The sequence below is a fragment of the Pogona vitticeps genome, chromosome 8 (assembly GCF_051106095.1).
Source record: "Pogona vitticeps strain Pit_001003342236 chromosome 8, PviZW2.1, whole genome shotgun sequence".
Taxonomy (NCBI): Eukaryota; Metazoa; Chordata; class Lepidosauria; order Squamata; family Agamidae; genus Pogona; species Pogona vitticeps.
Genome location: NC_135790.1, coordinates 28,997,135 through 29,013,641, shown reverse-complemented (window position 1 = coordinate 29,013,641; position 16,507 = coordinate 28,997,135). Strand labels below are relative to the sequence as shown.

General features: G+C 53.5%; 1 protein-coding gene across 6 annotated transcripts in view; it reads left to right on the top strand.

Moving 5' to 3' along the window:
- The first annotated feature begins 11,959 nt into the window (after window positions 1–11,959).
- Window positions 11,960–16,507, top strand: part of CADM1 (cell adhesion molecule 1) — a 239,261-nt gene continuing 234,713 nt past the window's right edge. For 3 of the 6 annotated variants that reach the window (XM_072979366.2, XM_072979364.2, XM_072979363.2), the window contains exon 1: window positions 11,962–12,467. In XM_072979366.2, the coding sequence (XP_072835467.2) occupies window positions 12,050–12,467 (418 nt within the window). In that variant the 5' untranslated portion in view covers window positions 11,962–12,049. Of the gene's footprint in view, window positions 12,468–16,507 lie in introns of all 6 variants that reach the window. The other 3 variants (XM_072979365.2, XM_078379612.1, XM_072979367.2) reach the window with 2 other exon arrangements.

The window sequence follows — 16,507 nt, the reverse complement described above, 5'->3', positions numbered from 1 at the left end:
AGCATAAGGAGACCCCCATTTGGGCACATCCCGAATCCAACTAGACTCAATGCAACGAATATCAGAGAGGATTTGCACAGGATTGCAAGCAGAGATGGGCAGAAACTGAACCACAAAGAAAAAAAAAACCAGTGAATTGGGCTGGTTCATGGTTTGGTTCATGGTCTACTTTGAGGATCCTCTTTGCCAAAGCAAAACGAAGTGCCAGATCTTTCTCCCCTTGGTGTCTTGTTTTGCATGATGGTTTGTGGTTTGTAGGCAGCCACCGACTACTGTTTTCCTGGTTCGTGCCCATCTTTACTTTCAAGTGTTCTTCTCTTGAGGGGAAAAATGTATATGAAAGCACAACCTCTGAGTGAAATTCTAATGGCGTTATTATCATTTTTGCTCACCTCTGTACTTTGCTCCATTTCCTGTTCCACCCTTCACTTTTTCTCCTCCAGTTGTAAGCTACCTGCAGGTACAGATTTGTCTTACTCTTGCCCATGTTCACCGATGGCATGGTGTAAAATAAAGAGATCAACACACAAATTGCCCACTCATGTACATACGGCACACCGAGAAACTCCTTTTTTAAAAATTCTCTTCTCTCTCTCTCTTTTAAAAACAGCTTTAGCAAACATTGATTATACGTTATAAACTGCAAAAACACCATCTGGCTCTTGAAGTTAGTTATATTAAAATATAACGATATTAACAAATGCCTATTTGAAGAATATTCCGTCGTGGTTGGTGGCATTTTGAGGGAGAGAAAGAGAGAGAGAGAGAGAGAGAGAGAAAAGTGTTACTGTCAGGCAGTTCCTTGTACTCATAACTTTCTTTTTTATTAAGTAGTCATGGCAACTTGGCACGTTCCTCACCCGTCGCATGTTGCGATACAATCTTTCCAGGCAGAAAAATGTCCTGCTTCTAATGCTTCCGCGGAAGGCGACGGTTAGGAAGAAGATGGTGCCCAGGCGCATGACGAGTGAGATCAGCTTTGCCCGGGAACTCCATCATGATGGCAGGACCAGCCTTCGATGCAGCTTTTCCAAAATGGCCTGATGTCCAGACCCACCCCCTTAAAACCCAGCCCATGTCTGTCGATGTTGGCTTGCATTTTCTGTTTTCTTTTTAAAAACTTGGGATTTATTACAGTGCAGCCCCTTTGGGTCGTTGTAGCAGAAGAGCGGTTTATGCCAGGCTCTGCAAACTTCTCTTCTTCTGCCGACCCAACATTTGATGGAGTGGGTAGCACTGACCAATATCATCTCAAAGGCCCCTCTTCTAAGGCAGTGCCTCCCAACCTGGGGCCCTCAGACGTCCTTGGACTGAAACTCCCAGAAGTCCTCACCTCTAGCTATGCCGGCCTGGATTTCTGGGAGTTGTAGTCCAAGAACATCTGGAGACCCAACGTTGGGAACCCACTCTTCTGTGTCCTTGGGTGACACCACCTGCAAAGTGTCCCAAACACCCCAGATCCCATTAGGTTCCAAAAGCTCAGCACAGCCAGGCCTGGTTACTCTTTGAATGCTCCCCCCCTCCCCGGGAATACCAAGATTCACCCTGGTTGAGCCGGGAAACAGCCCACATGAAATGATGGAGCCATTGCTACTCCCAGTCAGAGCAGACAACCCTTCTGGGCCACAGGGGTCCAGGCGCTGACCCAAGAGAAGGTGGCTTCCTCCATTCCTTTGATCTAAGCATCGTTAAAACAGGACAATCGCAGAATGCCTGCAGATTTCCAACAGGCAGGTCTAAATATTCTCCCATAAGAGAAAGGGGGGGGGGCTCTTCGTTTGTTGAATGCTTTGGAGAACGAAATGGAAAAAAAAATTGATGGCTAGGCTTAGCCTATTCATCTGGCATCTTTGACCACATTTTTGCTCCAGTCCTGAGAAATGCAACTCAAGGCAGGACACACCTAGCAAAAGGGGGGGGGGGAACGTTATCCTCTGGAAGGCTGCCTTGAATCAGGGAGACGGCCCGAGCTTCCACCGAGCTTGGCTTTTGGTCAAAGCAGTTTGGGTGGAGGCAGGGCTATGCCCTCGGGACCCATTCTTTTCATCAGGAAAATCCCCCCCCCCCGACAGCTGCTTTTGCACACCGAAAGCTGCGTTGCGAGGCAAGCGATGGTGGGATCAGGGGTGGAAACCTCTCCCCCCCTGCCCAGGATCGTCCCTAACTTCTCATCTGTCTCCTCTTTGGGCAGTCCATGCAATCTCCCTTTGCCCCATCCCAGTACAAGCTTTGAAGTAAGGTTCAGCGTGATACAGGAAGACATCTCCAAGCCCTTTTCCTCAGGCAGCAACATATCTTGGGTCAGCCACTGCATATGGGCAATCTTCTCTGCCCCAAAGTGGCATCTCTCCCCTGAAGGCAGAGCAGTGTGTTCACAAGATCGGGGGGGGGGGGCTGTGGCTCTTCAAAAGAAGGCAAGGACTTCAGAAGGTCATCTCTTACCAAGATGTGAGGAGGACGTTGCCGTGTTGCAAGAACTCAACGGTAGGCTGTTCTCAAGCGCCTTGTGACCAGGCGGGACAACCTTCAAGAGTCCTTCCTTCCTTCTCCTCGTTAGCAGGGCCGGTGCCTGCTCCACTTGCAAGGGAGCCCGAACGATGGCACATCATTTACTAGCTTTCAATCACTGTCAGGCAGGCCCAGCCGTCAAGATTGTGGCAACTATGAAATGTGCAGTGACAAACACGTCGGAGGCAAAGCGTCCCTCCAAGCCCGCGTTGGGTTCTTCCCCCCCCCCGACTGGCACAGACATGGCGTCGGTGGTGCTCCTGGGTTTTTTGCCACTGGCTTTCCTCCCCTGGTGAAATCCGTGGCGTTACGAGGGGGGCGGGTGGTGTTTCCGGGTGCTCCCTCTCTCCTGGTATCTGAGCTTTTGTAATTTGCATTCCCTAATCTCTTGGTCATTTAGAGGCAGATAATTTGTCATGGTTGGCTTTAACAGTTGCGATATTGATATTTATTATGCAAATTGTATTCTCCTACATCTTATTGTTCTGCATTCTATGAATACTTATATTATTATAAACCTTTATCCTTAATGTGAGTCGTCCTTCAATTTGATGCTTGAGCAGTGTTGGGTCATAACATACGGCAATTTACGGAAGGGAATAAAATAAGTAATTAAAACCAGGCCAACAAGGGAAGCTGGGTGCCTAATCATACTGAGGCAAATTGAGTCGAGGTGCAAAGTCTTTAAACTTTGACTTGTTTACTGTCTCCCAGAAAGGAAGAAGCTGTGGAGTCCTAAGGGGAGTCCTAAGGGAAGCCAAAGGGGCTCCGCCTCCATCCGGTGCTTGTCTCAGGACTCTGTGGCTTTGGGACCCTTGATCCTGCATGGCTCCAATGGAGCCGGGTGGGGGGCGGGCTTGTGCTGAATGCAGCACACCGTACAGCCAAACTGGAAGCTCTGTAGGGCAACAATCAGGCTGCCTTACCTGTAGACCTTGTATGAAGGGCACCGATTTAGAAGGGAGAAGGGAACGGCGGTGCTCTGCTGGCTACTTGGGGCCTGGATTTGTCTCGGGCTAAACTGCTGAAGCCTCTGGGCTTCAAGGTCAGAAGACCTGCCGTCATAAGATCGAATCCACGTGACGGAGTGAGCCCCCATTGCTTGTCCCAGCTCCCACCAACCTAGCGGTTCGAAAGCATGCAAAATGCAAAAATGCAAGTAGATAAATAGGTACCACCTCGGTGGGAAGGTAAACGGCGTTCTGTGTCTAGTCACACTGGCCACGTGACCACAGAGGATTGTCTGCGGACAAAACGCTGGCTCTATGGGTTGGAAACAGAGATGAGCACCGCCGCCTAGAGTCGGACATGACTGGACAAATTGTCAAGGGGAACCTTAACCTTTTACCTTTACCTTTTGAGCAGCTGAGTTTGGCCTCGGCCATGGGCCGGTGCTGTCTACATGAGCAGGAGGGATGGGCTGCCCTTCTCAAGAACAGAGCAACGTAAGTGCGTGCGCACTTGTTATGCGTGGCAGGGGGAAGACAGATAGCTGGAGAGGAAGCAAGTGAGAAATAGTCTTCTGCCCAAAATTACAGCATGATTCAACATCTGCCGCGAGCGGTTCTAACTTCAGACTCAGCCGCGGAAGACAGGAGGGGAAAGCCAAAGTGACAACTTACCCGCGATGTCACCACTCAGAATAGGCTCATTAAAAATGCTGGGGATGGTTGGCATCTTCCTCTCTTTCCTCTAGCTCATGTCAGCTTGTCCGCTGTTTAAGGGATAACAAGGCAAGGAAGGAGTAAGGTAGGGTGTGTGTGCGTGCGTGTGTGTGCCTGAGAGCACGAGCCAGAGCCTAATTTTCTTGTCCAGTTTGATAGACTTGCTAATCCATCGTTCAATAGTTGGAGGTACTGCTAGGTTTCTGCCAGGATAGTTTTCCAGGCCCGACTCCACCAGCAGACGAGAGAGCAAAGAAGAAGGAAAAAAATGTAATGCATTTGTGCATGAAAGGAAAGGAGATGCAGGAAGCCCAGGGGGAAGGCGAAGCAGAAGGAGGTGTCCTCCCCTCTCCTGACATGCTTTCTTTCCCTCAAGCCGAAGGCAACAGGTCCACTCTTGTCCGGATGGCATGTGAAAGATGTGGAGCATTCCAGCTGGAATTCGGGCAAGCGCCTGTTCCTTCTTCTGAGGAGGGTCGAGAGCAGCGCACGTCGAATGCAAAATGTGCCAAAGTCAAGTCAGAGTTGGAGCCAATCCCAAAACGAGGGGACGGCGCTTGGAGGCAAGAAATGTTATCTCAAGCCTGTGGAGATGGCAGGGCTGTGAAGAGAGAGAGTGGAAATGCACTCCGTTCGGCTGGTGATCTCACAGCTTGTTTCCCCTCCCCACATAAACATTAGTATCAGTGGGAGAAGCAGATTTAAAACACCCCCCCAAGGTGCAGAAATAAGCTCTCCCCCACCTCCAGAAATGCAGCGCCCACCACAATATCCCGGAAGCCCCACCCTGACTCCCCTCAAATCCCACACCATCCGTTCTCACAAACCACCTTGATGCTCATCAGAGGACTGTCTTTTCAGTCAAGCCGGCAAAGCGAGGCCTTTCAGGTGTGGCTGTTACTGTAACCTCCAGCTGCCTTAGCCGGTGTAGCCAATGGTGAGGAAAAATGGGAGTAGGAATCCCCCCCCCCCCGTCCGCCTGCTTCCCAGTTTGCTAGACTCTGGTCTTTGCCTTGTATTAAATCATTTCTTCTTCTCTGCCACCCATGGGACATTAATTTATTCTTCCTTAACAGGTAGCACGTTTGCCTCACTCTCTGTTTGTTTTTTAATTAGTACTGTTGCGTGTTAGAGAGGGGGAAATCCCACCATCTCTGCTTTTTTAAATTATTTTTTACATTAACTACCGGTTCCTTTGACTGTAAAGAGAAACACTTTGTTAAAGGTCCGGCATGTGCGCACGCGCAAACACACAGAGACAGACCAGTTGCGCTTTGCCAGGTCACAGGAGGCTCATCGCTCTTGGAAACTGGAAAATCACCCCCGACGAGAGGCGTCCACTGAGGGGATGACCCTAAGGGGAAACCAGAGCATGCCACCATTTGGCTGAAGGTTTATGCATAGCAACCACAAGGGTCAACAAATGAGGTCTTTTCGGGTGACTCCTGGAATCCACCAGGCAACGCAGAGCATCCCCTTTCCCTTCCAGAGGTGTATTTGCTTTTTCTTTGGCAGAGACTAAAGATCCTTTTGCTGCATCGTTGTCATTGGACAATGTGTCCGATGACAACTGGGCCTCCATTATGTGTGAGCAAACAAGATGTTTGGGATTCCCTTTTAACCTTTGTGACATCCATGTGATCCACGTTTGAGCATCCAGGTGCTCAAACGGGCCACGCGAGGGTAGGCTTAAGCAAGAGCAGAATAAATCCATTGTGACTCTGAATTTAACCAGCAGTGAAAGGGCCGGTGGGGGCGGGTGCCTGGGCAGCCTGTCAAGAAGCAGGTTATGTCCGGACCGTTCCCCTTGTCAGATAGGTCAGTGGCGCATTGCCAGCCCCCCACTACTGCCAATGGGAAAATCACTGCTGACCAGAGTTGTAAATAGCGGAGGAGGGTGCATGATCCTTGGGGTGCCCAATCTGGCCACGCCATGGTGGGCTTAAGCATGAGCACTATCCAGAGCAGGTGGGAAGTGTGCCACCCACCTATCCTCAAGCACCTGAGCTCTGGGTGGCACCTTGGGAGAGGGGAGGGCCCGGAAGGAAGGCTAAGGAATAAGAGGGGCAAAATTCACCTTCCCCCATTCTTCTGCAGCCGCCACTTGCAACGGACTTCGGGACGGGAAAAGCTCACTGTTTATGGTGAAAGGGGAGGTTCATGTGGATAAAGGAAAAAAACCAGATTATTTGGGGTGGCTTTCCTCCAGTAGCCTGATACCCCAGGGGGGAGTTTTATTTGCAACGCAGCATGCTGTCTGTAATTTGAGTGACTGGGAGGGATTTTTCTGGGCTGACATGTTTATCTGTCTTTCCAGCACTAACCAATCCTTCACCCTCATCCCGGAATTCAAACAGAGCCCTACCTCTCCGTTGAGCATTCTATCCCTCCTTCCTGGGTGAGTTGTTTGTTTGCTGTTGATCTGTTCAGTTGGTTGCTAAACATGTGCGCAATAAAGAAAGCAGAAGTTTGTAATTTCAAGCAACTGTAAGTAAAGAAACACTTTTTATTCTTTCTCCTACAAATGTCTCCGAGTGACTTCTTGAGACTTTAAGTGCCAGTTAATGAGAAAAGGGTAGACTCTGGGGAAATTTGAACTATTCTGCTCTGTGGATCTCTGTACGTCTGCTGCAGAATGAAAGTAAATTTTACCAGAAATTCAAAACTCTGCAACAGGGAGAGAGTTCCCTTTATAACTAAGGGCGAGATGAGTAGAAGGTCGAACTCTTCTGTTGCCCAGTATCCTGAGGAGCAGGACAGGGGGGAAGTGGCAGCCAGGCTCCTCCTTGGCCTGGAAAAGGTGATTGCTTTCGCATTAGTCAGTCTCTTAAAGTCTAATGATTTCCCTATGAATCATGCACCATTTTAAGCCTGCTTTTTTTTAACCACTCTTAGAGATATTAAATTGAGTCTAGGGCTCTCCATGGCTGCGATTAGTCATAAAATCTGGCTTTTGATTAAAATAATCTGGCAGCTACATTGAAATCTTGAGAATCTCAGCTTTCTTTTAAAACGAAAAGAAAGAGCTCGTCCCCACCTGTCGCCGAGAATAAGATGCGCAAGTAGAGGCTGTCCGAGGCTCTGGAGCCCGGGCGCTGGGGGGGGGGGTGGCAGTTGGGGCGGGAGTCAGAGCCCTGCCCACTGGAAATGCTTCGACATCGTGTCCTGCTTTCATCTGTACTGAACACCATGGGAAAAAGAAACCAGGTAGAAATGGAGTGTTGTGGCTGGACCAGGGTGATCTGAGTTCAAATTCTGACTCCTCCACACCACAGGGGCACTTTGCCTCCACCCATAGAGCCCTCTGTGGCTTCACCTTAAACTATCCTGCCTCACAGGGCTGTGGATAAACCATGCATCTGTATGGAGGCCATAAGCGTCCACAAAAACCACACACAGGTGCTGTGCTGAGCAATTATGGACGGACGGACAAGATGAGGATGTGATCCATAAAAGTATGCAAAAATCTGGGATTGCTGCCAGCATTGGGAAGGGCCAGGGGCCAGTCTGGGATGTCCACCGTGTAGCCGCCGGAGACGGTGGAAGCGTGGCCATCCCTGGAGGTCTCAGGTAAGGCCACCCTCCCTGCCCCTGACCGCCGGGATTCCCTGGGCAAAATGCTGGGCAGAAATTTGCCACCTGGATGTCAGAGCAGGAAGCTTTGCATTCACCCACATCAGGGGGAAATTTTGGATGAGGTGGACACAATGGTATCACCGTACCCACCACTGCACCTCTCAACTAAGGACACTTTTCCAGGATGCTCACGCCCCTGGGTTTACATGCCAAAATTTACATTGTCTTATCGTATTCCTTAATGAGGAAATGTTGGCTATTCCTGGCCCCTCTTTTAAAGGTGGCACCCCTTTGACTGGGCTTTTGGGGCAGAGCCATAAGGTGACTTTCTCACTCAGAGGAGTGTTTGTTTCGAAGCGCGCACACTCCTCCTCCATTTTTAACCGGCTGGCGTTGGCCATCAAGGATAACCATTCAGCTTCTGCAGCCTTTCCCAGCATGGTAACACAACCAAGGGGGCACCATGGCCAGGAGATGTGAGCAGGCACCTTGGCTTTATATTCGCGAAGGCTTTCACGGCTGGGATCTAATGGTTTTTATGGGTTTTTTGGGCTCTTTGGGCGAGTTCTGACCATGTGTTCTGACCAGAGCACAGAGTGCTGTCCTCTGAAGATGCCGGCCACAGAGACTGGTGAAACGTTAGGAAGAACAACCTTCAGAACACGGCCAAAGAGCCCGAAAAAAACACAAAAACCATCGGGCACCTTGGCGTTTATGTCTGGCCTTTCGCACGTCCCCAGCCATCCTGGGAAGAGATGTCAGCTTTGTTTTGGGAGGAAAAGTGTCAAATGAGAAATCAACTGGCCTTGGGACCTTTTGGGGAGAAAGGTGGGATAGAGATATTTTGAATGAATGAATGAATGAATGAACCACTGAATGAACAAACTCTTTCTCCAAGGCCAAATCTTTTTGCTCAATGGCCCAGGAATTGTTTCATCCTTGGAAATTAATGTGGACTCTGTTTTTGATAAGAAAGACCCTGGCCAGGCAATTCAACCTAGCAATATCATCATTTCATTTCTGTTGGCAGGTTGAGTCTTCTTCTGTTTTCTCTTATAAATCTTTGCTGCTTCCAGTGATTTAATCCCCAAGACATGTAGGCTGTTTTAACCACCTATTTTATCTTTTCGCTGGTTTTCGCCTCCTCCTTTATACCACCCCCCAAAAACCACAATATTATGATCATGTTAGCGTTGTACAATATTTTTAAATGATGTTAGCTCTGCGTTTGTTGCTGTATTTCTCTTGCGATGCTGTTGCATCGGGTGACCTTTGCTGCTTTATTATTTTATTTTACCCTTTTGCAAGGTCTGAGGAAGAAGTTGTTCCCAAGGCATCTTACAAGTATTTTACTTCCCCTTTTAGAATAAGGAAGCCAAAGAGATTTGTGGTGTTCTGTTCAGATGCTAAGCTGGCTTACAAATATAATTAGACCAATTCAGAAAGAAAAAGTTTACTCTGCAGTCAAACAACAGGGAGATGCCTGGAGGCAGCAGGGGACATGCCAAGGCCTGATCCAGGATGTAAATTCTATTTTCAGAGGGCATAATTGGGAGCACTTCACAATTAAGAAGTAATTAATCAGCAGGAAGAGACACCAAATATGCCGACCTGCTTCTAAGAATGTAATGTACCCCAAGAGCCAAAGAAATATGGTGCAAAAAGAGGACAACATGCAAGCTGGACGTTCACACCACAGCCTTGGATTTTACAACAGGCCTGCATCGAAACTGTTTTTTTTTTAAAAATCCTATTTGTGTTTCTCCAAAAGCTTTCCTTGGAAAACCCAGTGTCCTGATGTTTATTTTTGGACATTGTCATTTCCACACTTTGTCTTCTGCTTCCTTTTGACCACCAGACCCAGCGCAGAGTTCTGTAGCACTCGGGAAACTTGCACATCATAGACTAACATGGCTACCTTTTTTTTTTCCTTTCCTTTTCTGGGTGCTTAAGGAAACGCCACCTTTCCCCACTCAAGTGAAATCTGCCCTCGGAGGCAGGTAGCATTCTGCATCTCGTCAGATGGACGGCCTCCTTTAGGCTAATAACAACACTAATTCTAATTCCTTACAATTCTCTTAGAGCTGAAAGAGGCCCCAGAGGGCATCGAGTGGAGCCTCAAGGAGGCCCAGTGGGGGAATCGAACTCCCCACCGTTGGCTCTGCAGCCAGGCACCTCAGCCCCTGAGCTCTCCAGCAGCCCCTTCTTTATATTTATCCTGCATTCAGGATATTTACATGGTTGACCTGCAGCAGGAAGGGGATCTCCGACCTGCCCCCCCCTTGCTTTTTTGGTCCTGGAGATTGCTCCTTTCCCCTTCATCCGGCTCGGCCAAACACACCCCCCCCAAACCCACAGCATTGCTTGATTTCACAGGGCACCCAGGACCCCAGGCCTGGACCCACCGATTCTGAATTGCTAAGACATCTAGCCTACCGTGGTGAGTTTAGGCTGCGGATTTTGTTTTACAGGCAGGAAGCAATTTAAGAGGTCTAGCTCCACCTTTTTTCTTTTGATTTTGTTTTCTAGAAAAAAAGACTACATTGAAACTTCCTTGATTTCCTGTTTTGAATCAATATTTTTCTAAAACCCAGAACTGCTGATAACAATGTAACAGAGACCGAAAGAGTGCTGGTTTTAGCAAACAAAAAGCAAACAAACCAGGCAAAACTCAAACACCCGCCAGCCTGAGCGCATGATCGCGTCTGAGTTGAGAAGCTAAGCAGGGCCAGGCCTGGTCAACCTTTGGGTGGGAGACTCATGAAAGGGGCAGCCACAACGAAAGATCTGGGGTGAATCCTGTCTCTCTTAAGAGCTGGCAAACCACTGCTGACACCTGCAGCCCCTAAACCCAGAGGGAACGTCCCCTGTTCCCCACATAGCCACCCTGCAGAGAGCTCTGTTCCCTTGCAGAAGCAAGTGGCAGGAGGTTCCGCTGGCTTCGTTTCCCAGAAGAGGAAAGGATCCCGACACAGGGTCTCCCTGAAGCCATGTCATTGGCAGGGAACAGGGGGCAGGGATGCTCAAGCGGGTTCTGGTCCTAAAAGCAGCCCAAGGCAAAAATAAACATGGGTTTCTTCTCCTCTGGGGCTTCACCTGCCGCATTTTGTCAGTTCGAGGCGCAGGTGTGCGAAGGCGGAAAAACGAAAAGGGGGATCAGTCACTGAGGGGAGGCTGCTGGAGGCCTGGCCCAGAAGCCCCAGGGCTCTCTGCCAGATGTGCAAAGAAGGAAAGGGGACGGAGAGGCGATTTCGACCACCGCTTCTCTGCTAGCTTGACTGGAAAGGCGGAGGCACGGCCCAGATGGCCGAGGGCAGGAGGCACAGGCAGGTATACGAAGAAGAACGCACACCGGAATAAATGCCTTTAAACGATTTTAATTAATCTTAGTTCGTTTTAGGTGGGTTCTGTATGTTTTTAATTTTGGTTTCTATCATTATTATGTTCGCTGCTCTTGTATTGCTGTTTATGGTGTTCTAACGCTGCAAACCAACCAAGGGTGGCCTCGGCAGCCAGATGGGCGGCATAAAAGTCGGGGAAGGAAAGAAAAGAAAGGAAGAAAGGAAAGGCACAAATTTTACAGGAAAAGAAACAAGAGATTTCTTTGACAAGGTTTGAGATTCCAAGCCTTGCCAAAGAGGTCCGGCCTGTTTCCTCTGACTTCAGCCTGGGGGGGGCGGTATCCGGCTGCAGGGCTGTTCCTGCAGGTGCAACTCTGGGGGCGAGGATGACAGTTTTGCACTCTGCCCATGCCCAGGGGCTCAGCACCTCCCTGGGAGCCCGCAGTCCACCCCCCATCCCTCCCCTCCCCATTCGGGTGTGGAGGGGCCAGAAGAAGGGGGCCCGCCCGCGCGCACGGCCCTCTCAGAGGCGAGCCCTGGAGAGAAGACTTCGGGCCCCCGGTCCCCGGGGAGGGCGGCGACGGGGGCGTGGCTTCGCCGGAGGAGGAGGCGGCGCTCCTTTCACCTTCGCCAGACTGGGGAGGCGGGGCCAAGAGGAGGCCCCGCCCCCTCTCCCCTGCCGCGTCGGGGAAGGAGCAGGGACGGGGAGGGGCGCTCTCTCTCTTTCTCCCGCAGGCCCCGCCCCCTCCCTCCCGATAGGCCGGCCGGGCCAGGCCGTCGGGGGCGTGGCGCGGCGCGGCGTCGGCGGGGGCGTGGCCTGGAGCCCCCTCGTCGGCCGTGACGTTCTCCGCCTCTCCTTAGCGCGCGGCGGGCGAGAGAGGGAGCGCGAGACGGAGAGCGAGCGAGAGAGGAGCCGAGCCGAGCCCAGCCGGGAGCGGGAGCGGGAGCAGGTGCGCGGAGATGGCCAGCGCCGGACGGAGCCCCAGCCGGGCCGCCCCGCCACGCCGCCGCCGCCGCCCGTCTCGCCTCCTCCTCCTGCCGCCCCTCTCGTGGCCGCCGCCGGCGCTCCTGCCGCCCTTCGGGAGCCCCCCGCGGGAGCCCGCCTCGCCGCCCCGGCCCAGCAGGGCTCGCCCGGCCCCGGGAACCCTCTCGGCCCCTGACGCCGCCTCCTCCTGCTGCGGGGCCCCGGGAACCCTCCTGCCGCCGCCGCCGCCTTCGCCCTCCTGGCCCTCCTGCTCCTCCTGGTCGCCCTCCTGGTCCTCCTCTTGGTCCTCCTCGTCCTCCTCTTCCTCCTCTTCCTCCTCCTCCTCTTCTTCCTCGCCCTCGCTGGCCCTCCTCCTCTTGGCCGCCGCCGCCGCCGCCTCGCTGCTCCCTACAGGTAGGAAGGGATTGGGAATCGGGAATTGGGGGGGGAGGAGGAGAAGGGGAAGAGGGGAGGACCCCCGGGAGGGAGGGGGGAGGGAGGGGGGAGGGAGCGGGCAAAGGCCCCCCCGCCCACCGCGAGGGAGCGCCCCCCTCCCCGCCCTGCAGGAACGCGCCCCTGCCTAGGACGACGAGCCCCCCTCAACGCGCCGTGCCTCAGTTTCCCTCCTGCACTCGCCTTTCTCTGCCCCCCCCGAAAGTTCCCGCCCTCCCTCCCTCCCCTCTGCGCTCCCCACCCCCCTTCTTCGCCGCCGCCCCCCGTCCGGCGCCCGCACCCAGCCCTCTCCCTCCCTCCCTCGCCCCCTCCCGCGGGCGGCGCCCCCCTCCCCACCCCGTTTAATCCGCACTGGCGGGGAGCCCCTCTTTCCAGCCCAAATCACGGCCCCCCCTCCCTCGCCTTGAAAGCCCCGTCCTGGCCCTTCCAGGAGCAGCAGCAGCAGCGCCTTCCCCCCCCCCCTCCGTCTCCCCGCATCCCCCGCCCGGAATCAGTGCGGCGCAGTCCATAGCCGCCCCCCCACCCCCCGCCCGCCCTTGGACACGGACTCCGGGCCCGCTCGGTTCGCTCCTCTCCTCCTGCTCCTCCGGCACTTTTCTCTCCATCCTTCCCCGCCTTTCCGGGTTTTTTTTTTGCGCACTCATGGTCCCCAGCTACAACCCCCCCAAAAAAAACCCCTGCCTTGGAAACTTGGGGTCGCTTCGGTTCCCTCCTCCCCCCCTTTCCCCGGCGGACCCTTCCCCTCCGGCCCGGCCGGCCCCCACCTCGCGGGCGCCTCTCCCCTCCTTCCCTTTGTCCTCCCCCCCCCCGCTCTCGTCCGGCCTGGACCGGGACCCGAGACCCCCGTCCCTTGGAGGGGGGGCTGCATAAGGCCACCTTCCCCCCCCCCCGCTCCACTGCCTCTCCCTTTGGAAAGAGGGCGCCTGGGCTGCGCGGTGTGGGATGTGTGAAGGCGCACACACGTGCTGCTCCGATGCGCTCCGTGCCCGGGGTAAGGAGGCGGCCGCCCGGGCCGGGGCGCGGGATGATGCCGGCGCGCTGTGCCCGAGCCTGGCCCGCCGCGGAGGCTCCCGCATGGCCCGATCAGGATCTGACCCGGCCGGGCTGCCTGCTCGTCTTGCGACCTCCCTTCTCTCTCTCTCCCCCCCCCCAAAAAAAACCCTTTTGCGTCTTGTTTTGGCTGTAGGGGAAAAAAAGGAAGGAAGCGAAAGATGTGCGCAGGGGCTCGGCGGGTGCCCGAGGGTGCGCCTGTGCGCCTTTGCCTGCCTCGGTCTATCTGTGTATATGTATGTATGTGTGAGCGTCCCCCCCCCCCTTCTTGCAGCCGCCCTGCCTTGTCCTGCACTTGGTCCCGCGCAGGGGCTTTGAAACACATACAGTAGGGGAATAAATAATCCATCCATCAATCAAGAAGAAACAAAGCCGGGGACTTTGCTCCAGGCCCCCTGCTCTCCCTCTCTCTCCTCCCCCCCCCCGCCGCTCCCCTCCCCTTGCAGCCATGTTCACTTCCATGGCAGAGCCGGTGCTGCTGATGGCGAGGTTGAGAAAGAAGAGGGCAGTCTTTGCTTTTAGTAACAAAGGAGAGAGCCAGCGAGCAAGAGCAAAGGAGGGACTCGGCATCTTTGCTTTAGTTCAGATATTGCCGCTTGCTGAATTCTCTCCCTCTCTTCCACCCCTTTTCTTCTCGTTTTATGGGGAACACCCACCCCCCCCCCGAAATTCCTGGTGGGGCAGAGCAAGAGCAAGGGACGCTGGCTGGACGTTTGTGCCTTGGCTCTCTAGGCATCTGTGGCATCCGGCAACAAGTGGGGAGAAGTCTTGGGTGGGGTTGGGCAGGTGCTTCTCTTCCCCCCCCCCCACGCACCCACACTCCCAGCTGTGCAGCAAAAGGGGCCCTGCCTCGGACTTCGGGCTACGGCTGAGATTTGCTGGCGGATCCGTGCCTTGGCTTTCCCTCCTCTGCCCAGGAGCAGTTGGTATCCCTGGGCGGCGGAGTAAATAATAAAGCAGAGGGGTCGAGCCCTGGGGATGCGTCTCCAGCTTCTGCTTTAAAGAGCAGTTTGTATCGCTTGGTCTCCTTTGTCTGAGAGGCCAGCTGTGCACTGGATTAATCTGCCGGGATGCCCTCTGCCTCATTTTTTCCCCCTGGTGCGAATTGCAAAAATCATTAATTTATGAACAGCCCCTGATTTGTGGACGTCTGCAGGCTGGCAAGGTCCGCGTTTAGATGCTCCTTGTAAGACGCCTTTTCTTGGAGGCATCTCTCTGTACTCGCTCACGGGAACAGGAGTCCTAGAGAGCCGGAGAGCCAGAGGCGGGATGGGAGGGCTCTGCCCGGTGGGCATCATCTACGGGCATGCTGCGGAGCTAGCCACGAAGCGCGAAGAGGCCGGTACGGACAAGCCGTGGGATGCCAGCAGGGGCACGGCTTCGTTTTCTGAACCGGCCGAGTGTGCGTCCTTAACTGAGGCTGTGTTTACTTTGCCACGGAGGGAGCTCTCCGTGTGTCGACTCCACGAACGCGCTGTTTCTGGTTGCCATGGAAGCAGCTTCTTTCTCTTACATATCTGTCGGCCCCGATCGTGGTTTTCCAAGCGACATTTTGAACCGAACAGGACTTGGTTTGTGCGTCTGCGGATTTTCCCTCTCCGGCTCTGCAGCTGCCTGGCTTTTAAATATACATGAAAGTAGCAAAAAGCTGCTCTCCTCTCTCGGAGCCCGGATCTCTCTTGTGCGGAGCAGACGTGGCTCCAGCCGCTGCTGCGAATTGCAGACGCCGGCTTTCAGATGGATCCTTTTCTCAGCCTCTCCGGGTACCTGGTTGTAGATCCGATGCATTTCAGACTGGGAACCGGTGCAGTATGAAAGAGAACTTCCTTCTCGCCTCTTAAGACGAGTGGAGCCCTTTGGAGTTTTACCTTTTTGTTCTCTCTTTTTTTTTTGCACCACGTTCTTGATTCACTGATTTTTTTTTTAAATAAAAGGCCAGACTCTTTATATGATTTGTGGTTTGCATGCATTCATGTAGTCTCAGCTTTCAATGCCAGGGCGAATTTCTTTTCGTGGGGAATGAATTTGAGCCCAGCAGGTTAGCCCTGTCCCATGCTGTGGGGGGGGGGGCGCCTCCCCCCTCCCCCCTTTGCTGTTCCAGCCTGCCCTGGGTGGCTGCCGAAGGATGCAGGGGGGGGGCGGGGTTGGAGGGGGGAGGGGCTGGCCTGCCCTTCTGTCTGATTGCATTGATAAAATATCCCTCATTAACGCCACTTTATATTTACAGTGTGTCACTGGAGATGTACAAGGCCTCATTTACTCCCTTGTGTGACAAGAGCATCTCGCATTACGTTGGGGGGACTTAACAACAGAGGCATTGACTGGTCCTTTGAATTTAACTAATAGGAGAACGGTAGGGGGATAAAAACCCAGGCAGCTCCTTGGAACAAAGAGCGGCATTCATAGGTCTGTTGTACATGCTTTATCAAGTTCTGCAGAATGGCCCCCTCGGAACGAGGCTGCTGCTGCTGCTGGTGGGGGGGGGCAGAGGGAGAGGAAAGACCCTTGTCACTAGGTCTTCATTAGACTGGTTCCACAAGCCTTCCCTTGGAACATAATGCCTCTCCGAGCCAAGCGATTGTCCCCCGGCTTGAATTGGGCAGAGGGGTGACTCCTCGCTCCCTGCTTTTCCTGCCCTGAAAGGCACTTCAGGACTGAGATCCTAGGAAGCAGCCGAGAGGAGCCAGCCGAGGGGCAGAGAGAGCAGATCTTGGGTTGGCGGTGGCTGGATCCTGACGCCGGTGAAACAGAGATGTCAGTTGAGCGTGATGGCTATCGCCGACCGGCACCAGGCATTCAGTATGGTCAGACTCTGAGGCCGTTTAACGCAGTGATGTTGCCGTCCTCGTTGGCTTTAAAGGACTCACCCCTCCTCCGCCAAGCGCCTTTCCATCTGCCTGCAATTCTTGCCTTCAAGAACCGAGCTGTAAAAGGGCCTTTGGTTTTACAGG